General features: G+C 36.5%; 1 protein-coding gene across 3 annotated transcripts in view; it reads left to right on the top strand.

Moving 5' to 3' along the window:
• Window positions 1–15,309, top strand: part of LOC126380022 (GTPase-activating Rap/Ran-GAP domain-like protein 3) — a 314,259-nt gene that overhangs the window by 207,502 nt on the left and 91,448 nt on the right. The window contains exon 5 of one of the 3 annotated variants that reach the window (XM_050029130.1): window positions 10,406–10,435. The exons of the other annotated variants lie outside the window; for them this stretch is intronic. Within the exon in view, the coding sequence (XP_049885087.1) occupies window positions 10,406–10,435 (30 nt within the window). The remainder of the gene's footprint in view (window positions 1–10,405; window positions 10,436–15,309) is intronic. 3 annotated transcript variants of the gene reach the window in all.

Raw genomic sequence — 15,309 nt, 5'->3', positions numbered from 1 at the left:
TATTTAAATTAAAAGCTGTTTTTGACTTAAGAAAAAATATTCAAATTAAAAATCCTTTTTAGAAGAGTTTCCTTCTATAATTAATAATTAATTTCTAAAAAAATCTCTTATAATAATAATTATTTATTATTTAAATTATAAGCATTTTTTGAATTAGGAATATCATCAATTTAAGAATATATTGCTTTTTGACAAATCAGTTATTTCCACTTTTTTACCTTAAAGCGATTTATAGCAATGACCAAATTCAATTACAGGTTTATCGCCAGGCATTTTGTTTTTACGGGCCGTAGCAGTAAAATGCGAAAATTTAGTCTATCAAGGCTGCGTATAAAACAGAAAGGATGTTGAACAGTTTTTGGACTCATATTTCTACATTATTGTTACTTTTAGCAAAATGCCTTGTCTGTCCCACTACGAGAGTAATTAATTTCTGTTAATGCCTCATACATAGAGCACATATACTTTGTATCGGTTTTGGCTCAACCTGTGAAATTAAATAATATTACACATTTGCACATAAAAAAGAAAAATTCTTTAGAAAACCTACTAATACTAAAAGTAAAAATATTGAATCAGAACTGCGCTAAAGCTAACACCTAGCGCTTGTATATGGCAATAAATATCTCCTATACTTAAAGGTTGCTTTTGTAGGTATATATTTGGTATGTATATTTAAAAACATGATACATAATAACAAATGTATTAGGCTTCCTGTAATAGGAGCCTACGTTCGTGTTGTTACAAGTACAACAACGTAGCACAATAACTTCTTTCTGAAGATTGTTGTTTAAGCAAAAGTATTTTTTAAATTAACTTTAGAAAAGAAATCCTCTAAGCTCTGTTCACTTGAAGAGGTCTAAACAGTAAATCCTGTTATACGTATATTGTTTTATTTAATCTACAAACCTATAAGTAATGCGATTAAAATAAATAGAAAAACAGACTAGAGAGAGTAATCGAATGTTTTTATTTTAAAAATGTTTATTTTCTTATGATGCGATTGATGTAATGCAAAAAATACATTGTTTGAGGTTTACGCGGTTATCATAGTAACCCTGACACCAGGGTTGATGAGGTTGGTAATTCACCTCACAACCCACACGATAGAAGAAGAACATAATACCGCGTTAATCAGGGATATGAGACTCCCGATTTTCAACACTGTTAAGTGCCACATTCGCGGGATTCTCATATCCCTTATTAACGCGGTAAGAACTCGGTATTATGTGTTTTAATAATGCAAAAAATACTCAGCCCTCGTCTAGCAATATACTTTCATGCCGTTCGCGGTGCGGTTTCCTGGTGTGTAGAGGCGAAGGCATCTGTGGCTGAGGTGGGCCGGCGGTTGAGAGAACGTTGTTATGAGGCTCCGGTTCATATCTTGTGCAAAGGTGGTCTATCGCTATCCAACGTGGAAACGCGGCTAGTTTGACGGGCATCTTTGCCCCGGGAATGACACGAGGTGGCTTATTTTGACATGACGCATTTGCATATGGACATTAATTAATTAATTTTATTTTTATTTTTTATTTATATTTTAAATTAATAAATTAGTTATTTATCTTAACTAAACTGACATTGAGTTTTTAATCATATACCTAATATTGCTAAGTATAAAAGGACATCTACTTAAATATAATATGTACATTTTGAGTATTGCAGTGGCTATTCACGTTTGCCTTTTCAACACCTTTTCCCCCAATTCTCATCTAAACTAATGCTATCTAAAATTGTACGCCTCTTGAATATTCTGAAAAACCCCATTCAATAGCCCCGTACCGAACGAAATGAACAGAAAAGCTACATAACTCCGATAATAATAAACCATCTTAATAAATGTTCATTTATTTTATTAAACACGCTTAATTAATTGCAAAAAGTACTGCAGTGAAGGACTGGACCTTAACAAAATTGTAAACGATTTCAAAAACCGTTAGTGCATCATCATCATCATCAGCCGTACGATGCCCACTGCTGGGCATAGGCCTCCCCCAAGGATCTCCACGACGATCGGTCCCGCGCTACCCGCATCCAACGGCTTCCCGCGACCTTTACCAGATCGTCGGTCCACCTTGTAACGGGCCTACCCACTGAGCGTCGTCCGACACGTGGTCGCCATTCCAGAACCCTTCCGCCCCAGCGGCCATCGGTTCTCCTCGCTATGTGTCCTGCCCACTGCCACTTCAGCTTCGCAATTCTCCAAGCTATGTCGGTGACTTTAGTTCTCCTGCGGATCTCCTCATTTCTGATTCGATCCAGCAGGGAAATACCGAGCATAGCTCTCTCCATTACCCGCTGAGCGACACCGAGCCTCCTCACGAGACCCATAGTAAGCGGCCACGTCTCACTGCCGTAGGTCATCACTGGCAACACGCACTGGTCAAAGACTTAGTGCCAATGATAAAAATTTAAGGATTAGATTAAGGTTTGCCAATTCGTCCACCAACCTGCAGTGGAGCAACGTGGTGGAGCATGCTCTATACTCCCTCCGGTTGCTTGAGGCAAGGCCTGAGCCCAATAGTTATACATATACGTATAGGCTGTTTGATAATTATTTTTTGATAGAAGGTGACATGTATTGTTTTTGTAGCATCTTGGCTAGCCCACCTGGAATATTCTGCGGAAGTTTGTCTTTCCAATACATTACACTCTTAAGAGTTATCAAACCTAGACTGAATAGGCATTTGCTCGGTAAGCGTATTCAATCTTACGCCACATAGTTACCAATAGGCGAGATTGTAGTCAAATGCATAGCAATAGTAAATAAAATACTTATAAATATTACAGAAGGTATTTCAAATGTTACCAAAACCACAATTAACAATTTCGTCAACAGTGTTTTGCTAAACAAATAACTCGTTTTCCAGCTGTAGCCACTCTCACTCGCTGCAGTCGTGTTCTCAAACTTCTGATGGCACGTGCAAGCTCAATGTAACCTTTAGGTAATGATAATCATTATAGAAAGCGGAATGGCACATAAAACGCAGCTGTTGGGAGTTCGCAGATTTTATGGGAACCCTGAAAATGCGGCCCGGTTGTTGAGCGCCCGTTGTTTTTATCTGGGCCTTTATTTTTTCCCTTTTAACGAGAAGCCACGCTGTCGGTCTGGTGCGTTCAGGGGGCAATTGGGGACAGACTTTAAAAAAAAACTATTTATTTTACACAAACACGTACTTAGTTCATCATCTCCCTAGCGTTTCACAGGGTTCGCTTACATAACCTGAAGATTTGATGGGTCTGTTTTTTTACAAAAGCGACGAGGAGAAAACCAGTGAAATACATCGTTATAAGTCACATATTTCCGAAACGCATTTCGGGATTCCTCACGATGTTTTTCTTCACCGCTGAGAACGTGATAATCACTTATGATCCCAATATGAATTCGAAAATTATTAATGAATCCTTCTTTACTCAGATTTGTAAGAATTACGTGCGTATTCGTGACTATGCTTCTTCTATATACTATGCCCCAACCTAGTTATTTCATGCAGGTCTAGACCGCGCCCTAATTCGTTTGTAGCCTATTTGTAGCCGTATTCCGTCTTTTTATTTAATGTCACGCTGTAACATTTCCCCGCCCTATTGACCTAAACTACTTAGCTATTATGAAATGTGCCTGCAGACAGACAATTCTCGCCTGTACCTAATGCCTATCAGAATCCTAACACGAACCTAAACCAATGATTTTAGACTTTTTACGAATTAATGTTTGGGAATCACGTGCCCAGCGGTGAGGGAAATATCGCGAGGAAACCCATATTTCCGAGAAATGCGTTTCGGAGGTAGGTATGTGACCTAACCTGTATCGGTCTAGCTTTTGCTTCGCAAATTGGAAAGGTCAGATATGCAGGCGCTTTGGTAAATAACCGGACCTGTCAAATCTTCTGGTTAGGTAAGCGGACCCTAGTGTGAAAAAGGGAAAAATACAATATATATCGAGGACCGGGACCAATACCTTTTAATGTAGGTACCTACTTATTTTAACAAGTACGTTCTATGATATGAACCATCGCTTTCAATACAATACAAAACTCTGTATTGCACCCAAAAGAAGCAGGATAAAAAATCGTATATATTTAGATCTTAGATTTGTCCACGACAGCTATTGTAAACCGAAAATTGAACTTTTTGTTCCCGAACACGTGCAAATTGTAAAACTGTGAAAATTTTGATAACCTACCGTGTATAACGGTACCTAAATTGGAACGTGGCGTAAGTTAGGTACATATTTTAAAATAACGGTTTAGAAGTATTTTTTGTAGCAGATGAGTTATGCGACATTTTCAACATTTTTACTTTTTTATTGGAACCTTTTTAATTATTTACGTTTACAAAACTGTTTAGTCGTTCTAGATATTTTTTTCTTCGAATTTTAAATTATAATGTTTAAACATTAATCGTAAGCTAAAGTCAATAAAATAAGGTATCTAGCGGAGATGGGAGCCATAGGTACGGCAATGCAGCACAGAAGAGGCGAATCACAGGGATGGTAACCTGAAACCTGACAGAAGGCAGCAGTAACTGTCAGTACTATTCAGAGGCGGAGTACAGGAGTACGGCTTTGAAATAAACTATTCTGGGCACCATCCCCCTAGCGTCAAACAGAGTACTGCGGGGCGGAAGGCAAGGGGGAAACCACTACGCTATTTTCCCTAAAAGTAGCATGAAGAATGCTACATCGACAAGAGCGTGGCGTTTAAATTAATGATATGAATGTTTATTATTAATAAGACTAATTTCTATAATACTCTCTTCATCATTTTCTCACTTTTTAAACTAAATTCCTTCAAATGTGACAGAGTTAATTTTATATGGAACTAAATCTCACTTCAGCTCCCGTAACAAGTTACCCATATATATTTATCACGTAACAGTATAAATAAACTATTTTTATAGTGCACATCTACAATTTTAGAATTTCAGTCAAATCTGGGACCCGCAGGACCGGGTAAAACCACAAGTCATCAATAAAGATAAAAAATGTACCTCTTACGCTTAGACGGTTAGGTGACAAATTATTGCTTTTCGGGGTTCTTCCAGATCAGGCTTATTCCAGATGTCCATCAATACAATAAAACCTTGTTAAAGCAACCGTATGTGTATGTATGTATGGATGTATCGTATTATCCTACCGTCACTTAACACGGTTGCGAATCGCCATGACATCAAATTACTTATGTCAATTCTGCGTGAAATGTAACAGACAGCTGCGAAATAGGGGTGGAAAAACACAAGCATTTCGATCGCATCTACCTTTACCTTTGAATCGGAATGTGTTTGGTTATATATGGGGTTAACAGGCGTAAAAAGAAAATAAACGTGCCTATTTTTTTATTATTATTTTTTTTGTAGAAAATACGTTATATAGGTACAGCGCTTATCCTTCGGCAATGATCGTATTACCGAATACAAAAGAATACCAATTTCCTTTTTTCATCAATTTCATCACTAGACTTATCGTGTATTCGAATTTGAATTTAGACCTAAGTATTCCTTCCTCTTTCTCCCTCTTCCTCTAATTATTATATTGTCATTTTGTTCACGCGGGAATCAAAACAAAACAACAATAAAGTACTTAATAGTTCTTAATTTAAATTCTGGTACATGGATGGTGGAGGTGGACGCATGGGCTAAAGTACAGGTTTAGACTCCAACTTCTACAGATAACATATAATTTGATATCTACTTACCATGTACTTCGTAGAGGAAATACTTACTACGGATTATTTTGGGTCTTTGGCTTTATATAACTTCGGATCTTTAATATGTCGTAAAAGCACCATTTACTTAATATCCGTCTGATCTTTTCTTCGGCAACTGAAATAAAAGTAGCATCAAAAGTAAACAATTGTTAACACCTACGTTAAGTTTTAATAAATTTTGTATTTAGAAATAAACAGTAAGAAACATGACGGATTTATAACTAGCTTGAAACATCTGAAACAATCCTGATACCGTACTAAACATCTTTCATAATCTAACACGAGTGCAAAATATTTATCTAATCCTTTTACAGCCCAGAGGGTGAAGGAATTATCCGCGCACAGCCGGTTCTAACAAATACGCAATTAAAAATTTATTTTTAGAAGACATTCGTTCACGTAAACGCAAATTCGTTCTCATCATGTTTCAAATTAAATTCGGAACGTATTTAGTAACGTCTAATTGTCTACAGTGTTCTGTTTCGTGGAATGGAGCTACGTTTTTCTTTTGTTTGACGAATAATGGGATATCCACGATTGACTGTTTTTTTGGTTGTTTTTTTTTCTTATATTTATTTGTTCTTCCATTTCCTCATTCTGGAACTTTCGTCATCTCTCTGTAAATTTATTTTTGGCCCCGTTACTAAGTATTTTTTTAAATAATTTAAGCAAGTACATTACAAAAACATCGTACACTGTAATTGGTAGCACGTAACGTCTTATAAAATATACAATCATTGTTACATTTTATTTCTTCTACATGGATATAATTTATTTAGGAGTTGGATGAATTTATGCTACTTGGAATTCGTTTTTTGGGCCCTAATGCTTCTAAGACTATTCAAAATTATCAACCGTGCTGCCGATACGTCAAGGGGCTCTTGAAATAGAGCAACGTGAAAACTCTGACAACTGCATTAGCTCACAGCCATCCGTAAAGCGCCACGATGAAGCCTAGTTTACCAAAGCCTGCGTGGCACCCAAGACAGCCAAAGAAAATCAGAAGAAGAAGAATGATTTGAATTTACTTTTTTTCGAATCTTTGCCTTTGGCCGCAAGATGTGTCGTTCCCGGGAATGTTACTAAAATGAGAATGTTCCCATTGTAAAAATCTTTAGTAGCAAGGATACTGGCTGCTTCTCTTTTTCAAAATGTTCTTTCTTGTACTCTTGTCCTAAAAGTTAGGCAATAAAGCTCTTTTGACATAAGTTTTGAGCCTTTTTGCTACCGGGATCGTTCCCAAATCACGCTTACCCAGTACATGCCTATTTACTCTATTCCTCCCACTACTAACTAGGCAATTATTTTTTAACGTTTTAAATATAACCTATTTTCAGTTTTGATGTCTTTTGTTTTTAATAAAAAGAATCTATTCGATTTTTCAAAACGTAATTATTTTAACAAACAATTCTTAATAATAATATTTTATTATGACAAATATAATATATTTTTCTTTCTTTGAAATCTATTAAAAACCGTTGATTTTCCTTTTAATTGGAAGTATAAAGATCATGTTACACAACCTTATAACAACGAACGATTTAAACAAGAAAACAGTAGGAACATCGCAGTCGTTAATAACGAAGTTTAAAAACTTATTTCATTATCTGCAAAGTTCGCTCGTAAAGGAATTTGCCGAGCTCACTACAACTAACGCACTAATTAATGACATTGAATATATGGCTGACCCATTTTCTTTTAATTTGTTTCTCTTTCGCCTTTGAAAACTGCTGAGAGTATTACTTTTATAAAGATGCATTCCCATCGAAACCAGTCATTTAAAAGGTTTCAAGGAAATTGAACATCGAAAGAAAATAGGGCGATATTTTTTCAGATCTTCTATTGTTTTAAAATAAAAACTAATCAATAATTCGTTCTATTTTTCAAAAGACATTTTGTAAGTTTGTATCCTGAGGCTGACCGAACAAAAAGTAAAGAAAATATAATTGAAATCTTCTTTTTCACGTAAATGTCTACCTACGTAATCTTGTAATTATGTATAAGTAAGGAAAATTAAATTAATGTAATACGAGACATTCCAATGACTTAATTTGTCGGTAATATTATATTGCGTGTCTTTCCTCCGGCCATTACCCGCCTACGGCAAAAAATAAATGGTCGAAACGATTGTAGAAAGTATTTTAGGTATTCGGTTATGATTGGATCCGATAATAAACCGATTGTAGCAATAAAAAAGGTTTATTGTAAGTGTAATAAGTACATATCACGGAAAAAAAGGATAATTTTATTTCGTAACTTGTGATCTAGCGCAATAGGTATACTGAGAATAAAATACTGACACTTTTCTTATTGAAATAATTTAGCTATTGAACGCTTTTATGGTGATATAAGTACACAACTTTATTCGTTATCATTATGCTCTGCGTATCCAATACAATAATGCATTCAGGGCTCTATTGCGGCTACCTCGCTACTGCAGCGCGTCGGCAATGTTCGCGGAGGCGAGTGTGGATGATTTTGACGCTGTCCGGCGCAAAAAAAACCGCATCCCTGCTGAATAGAATGCGGGTCAGTAGCAATGGGATCCTGGCTGCAATCGCTAATAGGTGTGACAGCCCTCTGATATTGGACCTCATAAAGCGTGTCAAATCCCCTCTAGTTATAAGGTACTAACATAAGTTAAGTGAATTGTACTAACAAATAAATGGATCTGTGTTGTCTTTAATAAATAAATTATTATAATTTAACATAACATAATATAACTTATATTCTATCTCGCCTATATTTCCGATGAGGTAGGCAGAGGTGTATAGTTTATACACCCACGCCTCGCCAGCTATGTTTAAATTCCATGTAATATGGGCTAGGTTAGAGCTTGCTACTAACCGGGCACAAATACTGGAAACCACATGACATCAATTATCTATGATCCAAACAAGAATTCAAACTCAAAAGTTATTCAGTGGTTGAGAGCCCCAGCCGCATTATTTTAATTTAAACCGAAATATTATCTTCCCAACTAAGATAAAGCTCTACGTGGAAAGTTCCTAGCAATCTTCGAGATAGCTCGTTCATTCGCTCTAGTCGTTTTACTGCTCTCGTGATGTCTGCTATTGTGCATGTCAGTTCATTGCTGCAGTGGCTGCGATAGCGGCTGTAAAAGTACAGGTGCAATATAAACATAAATATTGGGACAGCTACAGAGTTCAACTAGCGCGCGGACGAAGTAGATACATACCGACTTAGTCCGCAGCAAGTTCTTATCACAGCCTGAGATATATGAGCGGGGAGGGTGAGACGGGGGTATAATAAGTCCTTTATTCACAGTAGTCTTACCGAGTAGTCTTACCAGTTGAACTATTGGGAATTTTCTTCCCAATAGACTTACTGGTAAGACCACCGGGAATTTGTACCCAGTAGACTTCCCAGCAAAATTAAGTGCCTACTTACTTTTTACAATTGTGTTACGGAGTAGGGACAAAATATATTCTTTCTCTTCCGAAGTAACTTTCCGATACGTTATTATCATCATTTTCCAGATAAATTCTCAACACTACCCATTTGTCTGGTCAAGTAACAAATAGACAAATCTTTACCACAAAACAAACAGCTACAATGCTCTTCCCTCAGTCTTTTTTATACTACAATAAAAAAAAAACAAGTGTCGTATCAGAAGTTGAATCAGTCCTTTATAACCATGTTTACTAACACTGTAGGCTAAACGGTCGTGAATATTCATGACTTCAGTCAATTCAGCTTGGAGCTTTAATAACAAGATCGTCATGAAGAACAGTTTTTCTTTGCGGTACTATTTAAAAAAAAGCTATAAACCTACTTAACCTATATTAAAAAAGTTTTACCAACATAAACGTAAACAGCATCTAATACGTCCCACTGCTGAGCACGGCTTCCTCTCAATCAATTGGAGGAGGTATGAAGCATACTTCATCCTCTCTAGGGGGAGTTCATCGTAATGTAGATAAGCTCACAACTATTCCCAATTAGTATAGTTAGAGGTTCATCCGTCGCAAGATGAACTGAATACTCACGCTTCACCCGAATTTTCTGTTAGACCAACGAGATAAGTGGTGAGCTGGATGGCCGTCTATAATTGGGTAGTTTCCTAAGTCAAAGATAATATATTATGATGATATTATGAAATTCTGATAAAGACAAATTTAAAACTGACGACAAACATTTTATTTCTTCTATTGAAAACGTAGTAATAAGTCTGACATTTTGTCACGTTTTTCTATGACGCCACAATTATTTTACGTTCAGAATACTAATTCCGTGTTTTGCCGTTTAGTAAAAAGTAACTGATTTGACCAGTTGGAAAGTAGCCTATTATCGAGCTAACTGTCAAAATCGTACGTAAGATATGTAAGACAAAGATAGCAAATAAAAGATAAATTAATAAATCATAAGATGATTTATCTTGCCCTTTAAAACAATAGGTTACCTTGTCCTTTGACCAAAATAACAATTATTACGTCTAAGGACATAGACACGTAAGTATCGTAAAACTCGACTTAAATATTATAACCTCTCATACTCACACATGATAGACTATTTATGTAACTATATAGAAATGAGGTCCATTTTGAATTGTATTCTGGCGAATTGTGGCTTTACTCTGTCTACCCATATTTTCCCAGTGTGCGACCTTATGTAGATTCCCAGATCATGTCCATTTTATAAGCAGCATGGTACAATGTGAGTTTTTCTTTCTGTCCCAGACCACGCATCCAACGAAACAGTTCCGTTTGGTAAGTTTAGCATCCTAGTTCCAAGATAAGCATGAATTACCTTACTTTCTTCTTTGCATTTATCTTGTTTATTCTGAGGTCGGCTTCCGTCACGTGTCAACTGAAGACATTGACGAAATTGGAAAGACTCATGCCAGGACTTTTGTATAGAATATGGGCTTTTTCGTGATATTAAATCTTGATTATTGCTTATTATTTAAATCTCGAGATTCACGAATAAGCATGGATTATATTATTCATTTAAAAAGTTACTACGTACGCTCTGTAGGCTACTCTGTAATTTAAAATCTGTTCTACATACTTAAGGTATACACTCCAATATTTCTTTACTTATATCTTTCACATTTTTATACACAATTCGTGCTCTTATATCTTAAACTATTTTTATATTATTATTATATCTAGATTACTCTGGGCGCCACCCCACTTGCGTCAGACAGAGTACTGTGGGGCGGAAGGCAAGAGGGAAACCACTGCCCTATTTTTCCCTAAAAAGTAGCATGGAAATAGCTGCACCGACAAGAGCGTGGCTCTTAAAGCAGCTATCTAGCATACACCTTCCCACTGCAGGGCATAGGCCTCTCTCCGTTCTTCCACTCCTCCTGATCTAGGGCTTTCTCTTTCCATGTTGTCAAGTATGCATCCAACTCGTCACGGCATCTTTTGCGATCGGCCACGACCATAGAGCAACAGGGACCTTCGCGCCACAACGCACTCATACCACGAACTTCTTTCGAAACTATATTACAAACATACTTACTTACATAACATAAATAGCCTATATACGTCCCACTGCTGGGAACAGTCTTCCCACTTACTCATCATCATCAGCCCATTAACGTCCCCAGTGCTGGGGCACGGGCCTTCCCTATGGATGGATCACGCTGGCCCAGTGCGGATTGATGGTTATTAACGACTGCTATGCAGCCGGGACCAACGGCTTAACGTGCCTTCCGAAGCACGGAGGAGCTCGAGATGAAAACTTTCTTTTATTTTATTGGTCAAAAAATATATTCAAGAATATCGGCACTTTATAACAAGTTTGATTATCTTTTTGAATATAAAATAAATAATAAAAAGTAATATTCATTCATTTTACAAATGGCGCAATGTATTAATAAAACTTGTAATAAAGTCCGGGCGTTGGAAAATCATCTTAGCAGGTAGTATGTACCGTTAAGTAGGTAAAGTTATGTTACCTAATATAGCCGCTTAATGTAGGATCATGATTGAATATTTTCATAACGTATGATTTTCTTTAGTAAAAAATGTTGTATATTGGAGAAAAATATTGTTCTCGTTCATGTTTTTCGACGAAGAAGAAACAATAAAATATATCACAACACAGAACCACATTTACGATCTGGTTCACTCAGTAAAGTCATCTAATCTTTTTAGCAGAATGTAACTAACAAAGTTACATAATAGGATCCGCGGTGAGACCTTAGTCCAACTAGAGTTGTTCCAAGCAGAGTGCCGTGGTATTGAATTAACGGACAATTTAAACTTAGATCTGCGCTACGATATTGTAACGCCCGTACTCTAGAGGTTTAGAAGTATACCAAGTTTGTAAGAATGTTTTATAACTAAACTTACTGCTCGTTTAAAATGTAAATTTAAGTTTTTGCTCACCGGTGTAATGCATGCTTATGTCAGAACTAGACTAGGTAGTTGAAGTGAATATGCGTCTAATAATAGAGTAAAGGTTTTAGCTTAAGGATTATCATTGGCATCATGTGCATCTGGTTATTTTATTTATTAAGTAAGTATGAGTAAGTGGGGAGCTCGGTGGCGCAGCGGTAAACGCGCTCGGTCTGCGATTGTTGAAGTTAAGCAACATTCGCAAAGGCCGGTCATAGGACGGGTGACCATAAAAAAAAAGTTTTCATCTCGAGCTCCTCCGTGCTTCGAAAGGCACGTTAAGCCGTTGGTCCCGGCTGCATTAGCAGTCGTTAATAACCATCAATCCACACTGGGCCCGCGTGATGGTTTAAGGCCCGATCTCCCTATTCATCCATAGGGAAGGCCCGTGCCCCAGCAGTGGGGACGTTAATGGGCTGATGATGAACTTGTTAACAGCTTTGCGATTGACATGTGTGAAATTAATGATTAAATTAAATCTTTAACCTTTACCTAACTTTCATGTAAGTTATAATAATTAAACAAGCCACCGCAACATATGTAGTTTGTTATCTATTTTTAAAATGTCTGCAACCTTTGACTTGTTGCACTAACTTAATTGATTAGGCTTTTCGTAATACTTATTCTCCTGATTGTAGCTAAACATGGTTCCGCATAGATAAGTTATTTTATAAGCCAGTCTAATATAAATCAATTGCCGTACATTAGTCGCACATAAACTAGGTAAATCGGTCTAGGTCGCATCAGTAAGGGACTTTCCAGGCTACGTTCCCCAAAAAAACTGTAGATGGCGCTGTACAGTTTTGTCTTTGTTTAACCTTATAATTTCATGGATAACAGACATATGAATCTTTTATCTTTGTTTTTGGGTATAAATGATGACCCTTGTTATTACACCCAGGCACAACACATCTTTCACCCATTATTATTCTGATCTAAATAAAGAGAAGAAATTATACGTAGCAACATAATTCACACGTATCTGATCCAAATATCAAGCAAAAAATATTTTTTTATATGCCTCTGCCATTAGAGTATATTTTGGTATAATTATGTATCCCGAACAATGAGAAAGTAGGTAATTTTCACGTTTAATCTGAACAGCGCCATCTGTATTGTTTTTGGGAAACGTAGCCTGTAAAGTCTCTCATCCATTCTTTTGTTTGCGTATCAGTCCCTTCTATGTATGGGCCACATAGATACTTTATAGTTTGGAATTTCGGAAGTCATTTTTACACTAGGTATATACCTAGTGCCTACATTACCGAGAAACTGTTATACTAGGTGAGAGACCCCAGCGCTCCCCATTTGCCCGGACAAGTAGGTAACGCTATATGTGGCAAATAAACATACCTCAGTCACTTTAAAAAAAATGAATTACGTACTTAACAATGGAATTTTACGTAGGAAACTCACTTTATTATTTTTTTATTTCCCATTAAGCTACATGGGTATTAAAATAATCTAGTTCAAAAAATATATACTCAAATAATATCGATTTATTTTAAAGTATTTCACGGTACTTATAAATTATAAAAATGCTGTTCATGACATAATAAAAATTAGCAGCTGTCAATCATCCGTCCCTTCCCTCTTCGGCGGATTAGAAAAATATAAGAAAAGAAAATCCTCAAATAAAATTAGATGGTACCTACTGGAATCAGCACCGGTATGCCATTTAAAACAACCAGAATAGTTTTAAATTCCTATGAAATACAGTAGTTTATTTGTTTGTTAAGCTGGTCATAATAACATGCAAATATGGTTATCGCGCCGCGCAAAGCTTTAATACTCGTATTAATCTTTTTATCGCAATACGTCGCCCGCAACCTGCGAATTCCACAGCAATTTTAGCCTCATTTTATATCGCAAGATAAACTTTTCAGTTTGGAATTGTGGTTTTTCGTCCAGTTTTGCACAATTTTAAGTACTTCTCGAAAATAATAAAATAAGACTAAAGCAAGAAGGAGAAAGCGGAACAAGTTTGCGGTTTCATAAACACTTACGTACACAGACAGCCTCGGTGGTCTAGATGTTAGAGCGTCGGGCTCACGATCTGAAGGTCCTGGTTCGATTCCCAAAGGGGAGATTCTCGAATTCACTTTGTGCGACTGTCCTCTGTTTGGTAAGGACATTACAGGCTTGGATCACCTGATTGTCCGAAAAAGTAAGATGATTCCGTGCTTCGATGGGGACGTTACGCTGTTGGTCTCGGCTATTAGCCGTAAAAAACACCTCCACCAAACCGCAGTGGAGTGAAGAGATATATATATTTTTTCGTTTGTCATTAATGTTTATTGTACCATCCCGTTCTCCAATGCAGAAACTTGTTTCACCCTAAGGTTGCCTGGCAGGAATTGCTGTTTAGCAGTAAGGCCGCCTATTCTGCTTATGTTTATACGTATGTTTATGTCCTTTGTATATGTCGTTGTGCAAAAAAGTATTATTGATTCATTGATTTTTTGCGTAAGCATGACAGATGTTTGATCTCCATGCTGTAAATTACGTTTGCCCTGTGTTCATGTTTGCAAGGAAACGAATGTAGTTCAAGACCCGATCTTGAACTAGTTGCGAATCGATTTGTTTCGGGATAACGACTGATCCCACCAGCCGTCGGACTAGCCTTTTACCCTCACTTAGGATTCAAACTACCAACCAACCAACCAACCAACCACCAACCAAACTACAAACTATAGTTGGTATACCAACTATAGTTTGGGTCTTAAGAGAGCTCACTACCTAAGTGAGCCTACTCAATAGCTTATTCATTATTTAACTAGTTTTAGTTAACAACTTCTTAATTAATTATTAATTGTTCAGTGACCAATATTACAGGTAAAAAATTCAACTCATTCTATTAAGATTTGTATTTTTCAGAGTTAAATGAACATGGGTACCTAAATTGTTTTGTACTGTAATATATTTTTAAATCAAATCAAATCAGATGCATCTATTGTACAACTATAGGTTAATAAATAGCAGGCCTTATGCTAATAGTATGCATACATCAATGGACAAAAGATCCTTTTCGTGGTTTTAATTCAAAATATGTAATATTAAATTTCTGGGGGATTAAAATGGCCACATCGAAGCAATTCATCTAAGAAAGCAATATTGCAATTTGACATTTGCGCTTATAAAAGTGTCCAATGCAAACAAATGTCATATAGCAATATAGCTTTAATAGATGAATTGCTTCGATGTGACCATTTTAACCCCCCTATTCCTAGCAT

Source organism: Pectinophora gossypiella, chromosome 3 (genome assembly GCF_024362695.1).
Source record: "Pectinophora gossypiella chromosome 3, ilPecGoss1.1, whole genome shotgun sequence".
Taxonomy (NCBI): Eukaryota; Metazoa; Arthropoda; class Insecta; order Lepidoptera; family Gelechiidae; genus Pectinophora; species Pectinophora gossypiella.
The sequence above is the reverse complement of the archived record's forward strand: the minus strand, read 5'-3'. Positions and strand labels throughout refer to the sequence as shown.